Source organism: Mauremys reevesii, linkage group 19 (assembly GCF_016161935.1).
Source record: "Mauremys reevesii isolate NIE-2019 linkage group 19, ASM1616193v1, whole genome shotgun sequence".
Lineage (NCBI taxonomy): Eukaryota > Metazoa > Chordata > Testudines > Geoemydidae > Mauremys > Mauremys reevesii.
Genome location: NC_052641.1, coordinates 1392616 through 1406804, shown reverse-complemented (window position 1 = coordinate 1406804; position 14189 = coordinate 1392616). Strand labels below are relative to the sequence as shown.

At 45.5% G+C, this 14189-nt stretch overlaps 1 protein-coding gene across 10 annotated transcripts in view; it reads left to right on the top strand.

Annotated features, from left to right (window-relative positions):
- The window catches only part of FKBP15 (FKBP prolyl isomerase family member 15), a 96925-nt gene that overhangs the window by 35903 nt on the left and 46833 nt on the right, over positions 1–14189 (top strand). For all 10 annotated transcript variants that reach the window (XM_039506568.1, XM_039506571.1, XM_039506567.1 and 7 more), the window contains exons 9-14: positions 453–596; positions 1042–1184; positions 1810–1858; positions 10811–10930; positions 11276–11378; positions 12435–12538. In XM_039506568.1, coding sequence (XP_039362502.1) covers positions 453–596; positions 1042–1184; positions 1810–1858; positions 10811–10930; positions 11276–11378; positions 12435–12538 — 663 coding nt within the window. The remainder of the gene's footprint in view (positions 1–452; positions 597–1041; positions 1185–1809; positions 1859–10810; positions 10931–11275; positions 11379–12434; positions 12539–14189) is intronic.

Below are 14189 nucleotides of genomic sequence, written 5' to 3'. Positions count from 1 at the left end.
AGGGGTGGGTTTTTCACACCCCTGCAAGACGTAGCTATGCTGGTATAAGTTCCCAGTGTAGACCAGCCTTGAGTTACTAGGCAAGGCTTCATCCAAGCTTCTCCAACCCAAATAGAGGTCCTGGAGGCTGGCTGCATCTCCATATTAAAGATGGCAGAAGGTGAAATTTGCTCCACTGTTCGTATGTTAGGTGTTGTCTTCTGATGCCTAGAAATTAATATTGCTACTCTTAATTGGATATCATGGGTCCTCTACTCTAAGGGTTTTTATCCTAAATGGAGCAATGCTGTATCCCCAGGGCTTCACAAGAAACTTTTCAATATGCATACTGGAACCTTTATAACCTGGCCTAGAACAGCTTCACCAGAATGGTTGCAGATATTTTTCTGTCACTGAGTCAGACTGCTGCTTACAAATCAACTTTCTCTTCTTTTGTATTTCTAAAACGTAAGGGTTGGGAAGAAGGAATGATGGGGATGAAGAAAGGGGGGAGACGACTTCTCATTATTCCTCCAGCATGGGCTTATGGGTCCCAAGGAGTAGCCAGTCGCATTCCTCCTGATTCCACCCTGGTTTTTGAGGTGGAAGTTAAGCGGGTGAGTGTCTCCTTCCAAATATATTTTTGTACATCTGGTTTGGGCTGTTGGTTGGCAACACTTCTATTGTTTCTACTTGTAAAGTAACAACGTCCCTGTACATGAGAATTACAACATAGTTAGAAGCTTCTATATACCCAGTAAAATGTCAGGATAAGAACAAAAATATAACTGCCTTACTAAGACACATCTGATTTGAGGTATCTTTCTTCCACTTGCATTTAAGATGTCCAGGAAAAAATTAATAACTTGATGAAGGCTAGATTTAGAGTGAGATGGAGAGGGAACTTCAAACCTATAGTTCTTAAATAGATGTAAATTTTTACTCTGTAGCAAACGTGTGATGAACAAAACATTGGCCAGAATGAAGCAGAATACTAAAGAGTTGTTTCAGTACCCAGAAAAAACAGGTCTCTGTGTAATACCTTCATCATGGTTTTCTTAGGTGAAGCTGATAAAGGAGTCTGGCTCTGATGGGCAGAGTATTGGTTCTAGGGATTCTTCTGCATCTTCCCCAGTGCCCAATTCGGACAGCTTCTCCGCAGACCCTGTCGGATTGCCTCCTTTGACAATACTTCCGAAGCCTGGGTAAGAAAATAAGGAAGCAGAATGAGTTCAGAGCTCCTAGAACTTAGTATTTGTGAAAATATCTGTAAGACCCAAACTGATGGCAACCCCTTTGACACCTCCTCATCAACTATTGGGAGTGGACCACATCCACCCTGACTGAATTGGCCTTGACAACACTGATTCTCTACTTGTAAGGTAACTCCCTTCTCTTCATGTGCCAGTATATTTATGCCTGTATCTGTATTTTCACTCCATTCATCTGAAGAAGTGGGTTTTTTTTACCCGTGAAAACTTATGCCCAGATAAATCTGTTAGTCTTTAAGGTGCCACCGACTAATATGGCTACCCCTCTGATACTTATCATCAATGACATGTGTATTTTGCAATTCTGCAGTCATGGAATTTGCTACAGAATAGTGGTACAGAATCTAAGTTGTCATATATGGTTACAAATAGCTTTCCAAACATGAAGTGTTGAAATATCTTATGATGGAAAAGTGAAGTTTTTCTTGTGGGAACTACAGTTGACGAGTATGTTCAACAATTTAGAGATGTAGCGTACTCTTCATCAGTTCTTCAGAGATGATTTTTTTTTCTTCTATTCTAACTTTAATCCCACCATATACTTGTTTCCTCTCTGCAGAGAGCCAGCTGTTCGGGCCAAGTCTAACTCTATAAGTGAACAACTAGCAGTAAGTGTTGCTTTAGTTAATGTGAAACATACACAAGAATGTCCAAATATTTAAGTCATGCCCAAATTATTAAAATAATGCTAAGGGCCTATCTGAAATGCATGTAAGCAAAGCATTATATCTTTAACACTTATCGTGTTATTACCCAGAAGCCTCACTTGGGATCAAAGCCTAGCTTTGCTTTGTGCTGTACAAACATGGGAAGACTTAGTCCTTGTCCATTCAGAATTAAGATTGAAACTTTGTCTTTAAATGAACAGCAAGAGTTTTATACTGAAAACTAAGCTCCCTGGATCATCAGTGGAATGTTTTAGGGTTTATGCACCCTGAAATGATAGATGGATAACTTTTTGTCTGTCTGTAATTCACACCTCTACCCCGATATAACATGAATTCGGATATAATGCGGTAAAGAAGCGCTACGGGGAAGGCGGGGTTGCACGCTCTGGCAGATCAAAGTAAGTTCAATATAACGCAGTTTCACCTATAACATGGTAAGATTTTTTGGCTCCCGCGGACAGCGTTATATCGGGGTAGAGGTGTACAAGCACCCTGGGGTTCATGATTTCCTTAGAATAGCCAATAACCTCTGCTCTTGAGGGAATTCAGCACCAAAAAATTAAAAATTATGTGCACAATATTTTAAAATTCTGCAAATTTCATTTGTCAATAAATGAATGTGGCTCTAGCATGGCAGTGGGGAGCACAGGCCACTGGCTGCATTGAGGTGGTAGATCACCCCGAAACCCCCACCTCACCTGATATAGAGACTCAGCAGTGAGGCTGCACCTCATCCTGACAGTGCAAGATCTGGGCCTGCCCCTCTGCGCCAGGTGCACCACATGTGGGTGGGCAGGCTCAGCCCAGCAGGATCCGGGTGTGGAGGGGCTTAGTGTGGGGTGAGAGGTTTTGGTGTGGGGCAATCTGGGTACAGGTGGCTCAGTGGTGAAAGTGATTGGGGCTTGGTGAGGGTGGGGAGGTCTGGCTGGGTGGAACTTGGTGAGAGGGTCTGGATGCTGGGGGAGTGGTGCTTGATGGGGTGGGGGTCCAGGTGCAGTTGGTTGGGATCGGTGGAGTGCGGGGTCAGAGTTCAGCTGCAGAGTTAGTGGAGCCAAGATAGATAGTCTCCTTCAGCTAGGCAGCTCTGCGCTTGCAGAATGAGGAGGACAGTGACATGTAACCTTGTGTGTCTCCTCCCATGCCTTGCCTCTGTTTGGAGGGGGGCAATTCCCCCCAAAACTCTGCCCATGGTCCCCTCCCCCTGCCAGCTTCCCTTTGCTTCCCGCAGGGAAACACAGGAAATTGGCGGGGGCGGGGCGCGGAGGGGGCAGGATTTTCTGCAGGCACGCAGTCCTGCAGAATCCCCCCAGGAGTAAACCTCATGGGAGCCTGAAACAACTCTGTCCTCTGGGTTCAGGGGCTTTGTCATCACTGACATTTTCAAAGAGAAATGCCAGTCTTAACTCCTCCTTCGCTTCCCTGTGGCCTCTCATTTAGTAAATTGTTTTAAAATGTTGCATCTCTCATCCTGTTAATGGTTAGGGGCATCTTCAGTAGCTCCATTCTTTAGAAAAGCTTTTCATTTCACCTTGTCCAGTAGCCTGAAGGTTATCACTTGAGGGTCTGGTTCTCTCCCACTTCCCTGGATGAGGCCATGTCTACTGGAGTTAAGGCAACAGTTTCAGCCTTGAATCTGACTTGCTTGATCCTCTACAGGCATTTTAGGAGAGCTTGAGGATTTCCCTATCGTTTTCAGTTATGATGTGGGAACTCAAGGACATATGGGTCTATATGCTTTTTTAAAAACATTATTTGTATAAGGGCCCTTAAAGGGTAATTTTGTACAGTATTGAAGGGCTTAGTTTCTTTGGCTCTGTGGGTGCTAATAGAACTGTAACGATCATCTCATATGTAGTGATCAGATACCAAGGTGATAGTCAACTTCTTGCTATCCATTTTATTTTTAGGCCCTCGGAAGTAAAGCTTGTTAGCTGCAATAGCATGAGGTGGTCTCCTACGTGTTACAGAATAGAATGGGCTACTGTCAAGAAATCTGGGCTCTTTTGTATACCTTATCCAGATGGAGCACAGCCATAGAATGGAGTTGGTTAAATTTGAAAATCAATTCTAGGAGTTCAGGCATGAAACTCTCCATCTTTTGCAGTGTTGTTGTAGCCATGTTTGTCCCAAGCTATCAGAGAGACAATGTGGGATATTATCTCATCTCTTGTTGGATCAACTTCTGTTAATGAAAGAGACAAGCCTTTGAGTTTCACAGAGCTTCTCCTCAGGTCTGGAGAAGGAAACCACAGTGTCCAAGCTAAATACAAGCTGGGACAGATTGTTAAGCATAAGGGATTCACACCTGTTGTAGAAGACAACTTAAAATTAATACCTCTGCTGTTGTAGGACAATTGAGAATTAGTAGGCAGCAGAGTGTTACAAGTTGTTGTAATGAGCCATAAAACCAGTCTCTCTGTCAAGTCCATGTTCTTGAGTGTCCAGCAGAATTATGAATTTAAGGTCCCAAGCTCGTGTGGTGGAGGTGTCGTGCAGGTTTCCTTTAAGGACGAGGACTGAAGTCAGATATGGAGTGATTGCTTTGTGAAAAGTGTTTGCCAGTTGGTGATGGGGTGTTTTGTGTCTTATCATTTTTCTGCATGAGTGGAGCATAGCTGCTGTTGGGGCATTTGATGCACTGGATGAGACACACATCTATCACAACATGTGGTGTATAAGACCTATGAATCTGGAAAGATGTGTTGTGTGATATTGATTATTGTTGTAGTGGAGATATGGCTGCAGGTTTTGCATCTATTATTTTGGCAGGGTCTAGTGCTAGTGCAGCTCTGAGTTGGTGTGTCCTGGTCTGTGGACAGCTTTCTTCTGATGATTTTGGAGAGGTTGTGGGATTGTCTGAAGGCCAGAAGAGGGCATTCTGAAAGAAATATTTCCTGGATGTGGTTCCCATCAGGTATGGGTTGTAATTGTTTGATACCCCATACAGGTTCTAGTGTGGGGTGGTAGCTGAAAAGTAGGGATTTTTCTGTATTGAAGCAGGTTCTCCTGTTATATGTGGGTGGACTGTTCCATGTTGCAATCTACTTCTCTGGTGAAGTGTCCTTGTTTGATGAAGGCGGTGTTAAGATGTGTATCTCAGACTTCCTCCTAAGAGCATATTCTGTGATATCAGAGTGTCTGTAGATAACAGATTTCTTGCTGGGTCTTGGGTGGCTACTGGATTTGTGAAGATAGGTGTGGTGATCCTTGGATTTCCTGTGTATAGTTGTCTGTAGGGTTCCATTGCTGAAGCTTATCATGGTGCCCAGGAAGCTGATGTTGGTGTGGAAGAGATTTTGATAGATGGGGGATGTAGTCAAGGTGATGGAAGCTGTAATGGAAACTATGAAGGAGTTTAAGTTGTCTGTTCAGAGGATGAAAATATAATTGATGTATCTGAGGTATATTACTGATTTTGTGGTGCATCTTTCTAGAAGCTTTTCCTCAGTACCCCATAAAGAGATTGGCATAATGGGGAGCTATCCTAGTACCCATGGTAGTTCCCATAGTATAGACAAAGTGTTTGTTAAATGTAAAAGCAGCAAAGAATCCTGTGGCACCTTATAGACTAACAGATGTTTTGCAGCATGAGCTTTCGTGAAGAAGTGGGTATTCACCCACGAAAGCTCATGCTGCAAAACATCTGTTAGTCTATAAGGTGCCACAGGATTCTTTGCTGCTTCTACAGAACCAGACTAACACGGCTACCCCTCTGTTAAATGTAAAGTTATTATCAGTGAAGATAAAAATGGATGAGTTTGGCGATGTTTGGGTTGGATTTCTCTGTATGGTCCATTGTCTTGTAGTTACAGTAACTCCTCACTTAATGTCCCAGTTAACATTGTTACATCACTGATCAGTTAGAGAACATGCTTGTTTAAAGTTGCACAATGCTCCCTTATAACATTGTTTGTTTGGCAGCCGCCTGCTTTGTCCACTACTTGCAGAAAGAGCAGCCCGTTGGAGCTAGCTGGTGGGGGGCCTGGAACCAGGGTGGACCAGCAGCCCCCCGATCAGCTCGCCTAAGTTCTCTGTGTGGCAGCCGCCCAGCAGGCTGGCAATTGCTGGGCAGTTCAGGTATCCCTCCCCCCACTGCCGTGTGCTGCTCCTGCACTCTGTTTTGGAGCTGCTCCCAGGAGCCTCCTGCTTGTTGTGCAGTGGAGGGGAGGGGGGGAAGAGGGGTGCTGATGTCAGAATCCCCCTGCCCCCCGTTCCTGTACCCCATCTCCACAGAGCAGGGACTGGACAGGACAGAGCTCAGGATGGAGGGAGCTTGCTGGCGGCAGCAGCAGCTGTCTCAACTTGCTGATCTACAGTAACTCCTCGCTTAAGGTTATAGTTCTGTTCCTGAAAAAATGTGACTTTAAGGCAAACCATGTTAAGCAAATCCCATTTCCCCATAAGAATGAATGTAAATGGGGGGGGGGGGGTGTTAAGTTCCAGGGAATTTTTTTTCACCAGATAAAGACTGTATTTTTTATTTTGAGAGATATAATACACACACAGTATGTGTTTTAAACAAACAGTTTAATACTGGTACACAGCAATGATGATTGTGAAGCTTGATTGAGGTGGTGAAGTCAGAGGGTAGGATATTTCCCAGGGAATGCCTTACTGCTAAATGATGAACTAGCAATTGGCTGAGCCCTCAAGGGTTAACTCGTTGTTAGTGTAGCCTCACACTCTACAAGGCAGCACGAATGGAGGAAGAGGAGACAGCATGGCAGAGACACACCCTGTCTGAGAGAGAGAGAGAGATGCACATTGCTCCTTTAAGTATACTGACTCCACTCTGAGTACACTGCCTTTTTAAGTTAATCAGCAAGCTGAGATGGTAGCTGCTGCCAGGAAGCTCCCTCCATCCTGAGCCCTGTCATTTTTCCCCCCTTCCTCCCCCCGCACTCTATGGAAGATGGGGTAAGCAGGATGCAAAAGCAGGGGGGAGGGGGGCACCTTGACATTAGCCCCCCTCTACCACCCCCACACAGCAAGTAGGAGGCTCCAGTGAGCAGCTCCAAGGCAGAGGGCAGGAGCAGCACATGGCAGTGTGGGAGAGGGACCGCTGAACTGCTGGCAATTGATGGCAATTGATAGCCTGCTAGGTGGCTACCACACGGAGAACAGGGGGCTGCCGGTCCTCCCTGGTTCCAAGCCCCCACCAGCTAGCTGCAACAGGCTGCTCTTCCTGCAAGCAGTTGACAAAGCAGGCGGATGCCAAACGACGTTATAAGGGAGCATTGCACAACTTTAAACAAGCATGTTCCCTTATTGATCAGCAATGAAACAACATTAACCCGGCTGACTTTAAGTGAGGAGTTACTGTACTTAAAAAAGCAGTGTACTTAAGCCTGGTCTACACTAGGCGTTTAAACCGGTTTTAGGAGCGTAAAACCGATTTAACGCCACACCCGTCCACACTAAGAGGCCCTTTATATCGGTATAAAGGGCTCTTTAAACCGGTTTCTGTACTCCTCCCTAACGAGAGGAGTAACGCTAGTATCGGTATTAACATATCGGATTAGGGTTAGTGTGGACGCTGATCGACGGTATTGGCCTCCGGGAGCTATCCCACAGTGCAGCAGTGACCGCTCTGGACCGCAATCTGAACTCGGATGCAGTGGTCAGGTAGACAGGAAAAGCCCCGCGAACTTTTGAATATTTCCTGTTTGCCCAGCGTGGAGCTCCGATCAGCACGGGTGGCGATGCAGTCCGAAATCAAAATAAAGAAAGAGCTCCAGCACGGACCATGCGGATGTGATCGCTGTAAGGGCAGGCAAATCCGTTCTATCAGCGCTCCGTTACAGAAGATGAAATTCAGAATCCTTTTTAAAAAATCTCCAGACAGACGCCATAGCAGGGACTCAGCGCACTGCAGCGTGACAAGCGTAACGGAAAGCCAAAGAATCAAATGGACGCTCATGGACTGGAGGACTCAAGCTATCCCACAGTTCCTGCAGTCTCTGAAAAGCATTTGCATTCTTGGCTGAGCTCCAAATGCTTCTAGGGTCAAAAACAGTGTCCGCGGTGGGTCAGGGCATAGCTAGGCAATTTACGCACCCCCCCACCCACCCCCAGAAGTGAAAGGGAAAACAATCCTCTCTTGACTGTTTTACATGTCACCCTATCTTTACTGAATGCTGCAGATAGACGGGATGGTGCAGCACTCAACACCAACATCCTTGCTCCCCCCCCCGCCATGGGTGGCTGATGGTGCAATATGACTGGTACCCGTCCTCGTTATCAGCCTATTGGCACATGGGGCAGTGCAAAAGGGCTGGTAACCATGCATACTAGCATCGGTCAGGTCGATCAAGGGCGCCTGGTCCTAATTTTTCCTGGTAGATGGTGCAGTATGGCTGATATCCATCATCGTCATAGCAATAGGGGGCTGAGCTCCATCAGCCCCCACCCTTCATGTGTAAAGAAAAGATTCAAGTGCCCCTGAACTAGCAGAGGGATGCTGGGCTCCTCTCCTACACACTCCTTACTGTCCTGTCTGGACTATCATAGCAGCTGGAGGCTGCCTTCACTAACAAGTCACTGTGTCTTATTCCTGCATTCTTTATTACTTCATCACACAAGTGGGGGGACAATGCTACGGTAGCCCATGAAGGCTGGGGGAAGAATGAAATGAACAGGTGGGGTTGTTGCAGGAGCACCCCCTGTGAATAGCATACAGTTCATAATTTCTGCAGGATCTGACACAGAGCAGCTGTGCTCTCTGGTTCTCTGATACAGCGGTTCTCTAGTACACTTGCCCATATTCTAGGCAGGACTGATTCTATTTTTAGATACCAAAAAGGAGGGATTGACTCAGGGAGTCATTCCCAATTTTGGCTTTTGCGCCCCTGGCTAAGAGCAGCCAGGGGCACTTATGACAGCAGCAAATGGAACAGTGCAAAAGGACTGGTAGCCATGCCCATCTTATTACCAATTTATGGATTGGTAGATGGTGCAGTATGGCTGATAACCATCTGCTGTCATGCAAAAGCAAAAGCATGCTGCTGTGTAGCGCTGCTGAATCGCCTCTGTCAGCGGCATCTAGTACACATACGGTGACAGTCACAAAAGGCAAAACAGGCTCCATGATTGCCATGCTATGGCATCTGCCAGGGCAATCCAGGGAAAAAAGGTGCGAAATGCTTGTCTGCCGTTGCTTTCCCAGAGGAAGGAGTGACTGACGACATTTACCCAGAACCACCCGCGACAATGATTTTTGCCCCATCAGGCACTGGGATCTCAACCCGGAAATGCCAAGGGGCGGGGGAGGCTGCGGGAACTATGGGATAGCTACGGGATAGCTACCCACAGTGCAACGCTCCAGAAATCGACGCTAGCCTCGGACCATGGACGCACACCACCGATTTAATGTGTTTAGTGTGGCCGCGCGCACTCGATTTTATAAAATCTGTTTTACAAAACCGGTTTATGCAAATTCGGAATAGTCCCGTAGTGTAGACATACCCTTAGAGTGGTTTCAGCTTATTTAAAGGGGCAATACAGATCTCTCTCCCTTACACACATGGTGTGTGTGTGTTTCTCTCACACATGTGCACCCCCACCTCCCAGCAATTTGGAAAGTGGAGGGAGTGATGCGCTTCAGTGGGATAACATGAGTTCATCATCACATTCTGTTTCCACAGGGAATGTTTGCAGCCACTGCCATTCTGTGTCTCCTCCCTCCATTCGTGCTGCCTTCGTGAGACTCAGATGAGTGCTAGTTCATCATTTAGCAGTAAGGCATTCCCTGGGAAATAGCCCACCTTCTGACTCCACCACCTCAATCAAGCTTCACAATCATCATTCCTGTGTACAGTATTAAATTGTTTGTTTAAAACTTACACACCTACATACACACAGTATAGGGTGAAAAACATTTCCCTGGAGCCTAACCCCCCCCCCATGGGGAAATTGGATTTGCTTAACATCGTTTCACTTAAAGTAGCATTTTTCAGGAACATAACTACAGCATTAAGCAAGGAGTTACTATATTTGAGGCAGGCAGCAATTCCATCATGATGATGATTTTGATGTTTAGGGAGGTTGACATCCATGGTGGCAAGGATGGTGTTCTAAGGGAGGTTGTTAATGTCGTGGAGTTTTCTAGAGGAAATCAGTTGTGTTCTGAAGGAAACTGCCCCTTGTGTGGTGAGTGGTTTGAAGGTAGCTTCTGTGAGTCCTGATATTCCTTTGGCTAGATATGATGGCCTTGCCTGGGTTCCCTTGTTCGTGTATCTTGGGAAGCGTGTAGGAGGTCCCTAGAGTGGGGTCCCTGGAGGATGAGGTTGTAGAGTTGTTTCAGGAAAGATTTGATTCCCCTCAATTCCTGTGTGAATTTTCGCAAAGTGAACACTCTGTATCTGACCTCTGTCATGTTCTCAAATAAAATCTGCACATCTTCAAAAGCTATGCAGCAACATGTGTGAACCCCTTATGCTTAACTTAACTTATCCTTATCTGTCCCACCTTGTATTTAGTTTGGAAGCTTTGGTTTCCTTCAGACCTGAGGAAGAGCTCTGTGAAGTTCGTCCCATCCACCAACAGACATTGGTCCAATAAAAGATATTACCTCGTCCAGCTTGTCTTTCTATCTTGTCAATGTGTTTGTGCAATAGATAGCCATACAGTACTCGTGACTATAATAACAGTATATTAACTCTATTCTCTCTTTTAATTAAGTATTATCTAAAGGACCAAAAGATCTCAGGAATTCTCTAAATACAGAGACTGTCTTCATTTGATAGTTGGAAAAAGACTGAACAAAGCTTCTGCAACTGAGTCAGTGTATAACTCTGTGGTATATAAAACCATAGTAATCTGGGTTAGTATCAAGGGTACTGAAAAATGAGTTAAAAGATACAGAGGCAATGTAATTGCAAATGTTTCTTCCAGAATCCTGATGTAGCAAAAGCAAAGCTGATTTCTCGGATGGCTAAAATGGGACAGCCTATGCTACCTTTCCTTGCAGGAACAGCAGGCACTCAGCTGGACTCCAGTGACTCAGAAATAGAGGTGCGTCACCAAGCACTCATGTTCCATAAAATGTAGGATTTGATGTACATTCCAGGCAGTGCAAGAACTACTCCTGAGTGCAGTGGCTGTTCTGCCTGCCTGCAGGGTGACTGCTCTGTCAGTGTCTCACTTGTGCCTTTTTGAAGCTCGTGGGGACACCTTGTATGATTGGAATTGTTGACATTCAAATCCACATGAGGCTAGCATTCCTGTCAAGCTTAAATTCCCTCTTTATAATGGGTGCATTGCTATTAATCATATCTTGTCTTAGTCAAAAGTTTGGATGCAAAGCTATTCCTACGTTGTTAGCTCACTAATACTGACTGAAATTTGGGAATGTTTTAGGACCCAAATACATTGAGAGGAACAGCACAGCCTGTCTCTTCGTCCCCCAAGAGACCTTTCTTGCAGCCAGCTCATGCAGTACTGCCTCAGTTGACAACGCAAGGTAATGAATTGGTCTGCTTGGGTTTGATAAATAGAAACTGCAGTCATGGACTGGCATGTTTAACCATTTTCTGCTGCATGAATTGTGTGTTCCTTTAAGGAACTGAAAAGAGGATGTGACTTGTGAGTGACCTTCCCATCACTCAGCTCTCCAGGTGAACTATTTCTTGTACCCAAAGGCTGAGTTATTGAGGGTATGCGTTCACTGCAGTGTCTGTTCTAGTTATCTGCACTGAAGTTACTTCTCATGAGTTAGTCTAGCTTGAGTGGAAGAGGACCTCAAAGCAAAGTAACATTTGAGCTGTTTATGTCCACACTGGCACTGCACTTGTTTGTGTCACTAAAACTTTGGGGGGCACATCCCATGGCTCACTGAGCTGCTGTGGGAATTTTCCCAGTAGATTGTGGGAGAATGTCTGTCCTTTCTGTGTACATGAGGGAGAGAAGGGGAATTATGGGAAGGCATTGGAGGACTCGTAGCACTTAAGTGGAGCTAGCTGGCTTCCACACTGCAGAGTTGTCATGTTAGCATATGAGTTGGGTTCACCTTTACCTCCTGGGCAAGCCAGACAACTTGACTTAAAAGCACTACTGCACTTGAGTTGAGTATTTCTGTGTGTGGAGGGAACTCAGATTAGGGGCAAACTCTTGCTTGCTTTGCATTGAAGACAGCCCCTTAATCTCCATCATACAGACTCTCACTTAGGCAGGATTGTGGGCAGTCTCATAGAATATCAGGGTTGGAAGGAACCTCAGGAGGTCATCTAGTCCAACCCCTTGCTCAAAGCAGGACCAATCCCCAATTTTTTGCCCCAGATCCCCAGATGGCCCCCTCAAGGATTGAACTCATAACCTTGGGTTTAAGCAGGCCAATGCTCAAACCACTAGAGCTATCCCTCCCCTCATGTTAGCCTTGGTCTGTTCAGTGACTGTAGTTACATGCATCGTGTAGGGGTCCCATACACTTTTATGTCAAGTAACTTAGACAACTGAAACTGACTGTCAGCAACAAATGATAGACTTACTGTGCTAGATATTTTCTCTTGTTCCTTTTCAGTACCTCAACCATCTGTTTCTGGGCTCCAAGTGCCCTCTGCTGCCTTAATGCCTGCAACCCTTCAGCCCCACTCAGCTCTCGCTGGAAGTGCACAGAGCTTTCAGGTATTGAAATCAGATTAGTGGAGACCTCTGATGCTTCTGATGGCAGCGCTCTCTTAGATGTATACTCTTCTCCATTGTTGGGAAGAGGGGATCCACAACTGGAATTGAGGAGCCACCCAAAGAAGGAGCCGTTTCACCAAACTGAAGGATGTTGAAAAATCAGAGGGTTCGGGGAGAGAGCCACAAGAATAATTAAAGAACATAAGAACAGCTATACTGAGTCATACCAAAGGTCCATCTAGCCCAGTATCCTGTCCGCTGACAGTGGCCAATACCAGGTGAACAGAACAGGCAATCAGTGAGTGATCCATCCCCTGTCATCCAGTCCCAGCTTCTGGCATTCAAAGGTTGAGGGGGACACACAGCATGGGGTTATATCCCTGACCATGTTGGCTAATAGCCATAGAATCGTAGGACCTCGAGAGCTCATCTAGTCTAGTCCCCTGCACTCAGGGCAAGACTAAATATTATCTAGACAGTCCCTAACAGGTATTTGTCTAGCCTGCTCCTAAAAATCTCTAGTGATGGAGATTTTCACAACCTCCCTAGGCCATCAATGGACCTATTCTCCATGAACTTATCGAACTCTTTTTGAACCCAGTTATACTTTTGGCCTTTACGGCAACCCCTGCCAATGAGTTCCACATGTTGATAGTCCATTGTGTGAAGTACTTCCTGCCCATTAATTTCATTGGGTGACCCCTGGTTCTTGTGTTACGTGAAGGGATGAACAACACTTCACAAATGGTGTGGTGAAAATGAATAAGGATTTTATATACCTCTGTCATATTTCCCCACCCCCACCCACTCTCTCTTTTCTAAGATGAAAAGTCCCAGTCTTTTTAATCTCTCCTCATATGAGAGCTGTTCCATACCTCTAATCATTTTTGTTACCTTTCTCTGTGCTTTTACCAATTGTAATATCTTTTTTGAGATTGGGTGACCAGAAGTGCATACAGTATTCAAGGTGTGGGCATACCATGGATTTGTATAGTGAGTTATAGTATTTTCTGTTTTACTATCTATGCCTTTCCTAATGGTTCCTAACATTGTTAGCTTTTTTGACTGCTACTGCACATTGAGCAGAACTCTTCAGAGAACTGTCCAAGATCTCTCTTCTGAGTGGTAACAGCTAATTTAGACTCCATCATTTTGTGTCTATAGTTGGGATAGTATTTTCCAATGTGCCTTTTTGTCACCCTTTGTAACTCTTTGCAGTCAGCTTTGGACTTAACTATTTTGAGTAATTTACTATTGTCTGCAAACTTTGCTACCTCACTGTTTACCCGTTTTTTTCAGATCATTTATTATTCTTCTTCGAGTGATTGCTCCTATGCATTCCAGTTAGGTGTGCGCGCCGTGCGTGCACGGCTCTTCGGAAGATTTTTACCCTAGCAACACTCGGTGGGTCGGCTGGGCGCCCCCTGGAGTGGCGCTGCTATGGCGCAGGATATATACCCCTGCCGACCCATCCGCCCCTCAGTTCCTTCTTCCCGCCCGTGACGGCCGTTGGAACAGTGGAGCGTGGCTTAGCTGACCTCCACTTCCCTAGCTACTCGTAGTTTCTCTCGTTTAGTATATAGTTCAGATGTTTATAGTTGTAGTTAACTTTGTTTGTTTGTAGTATAGTATTTATTTTCAGGGGTTCGGG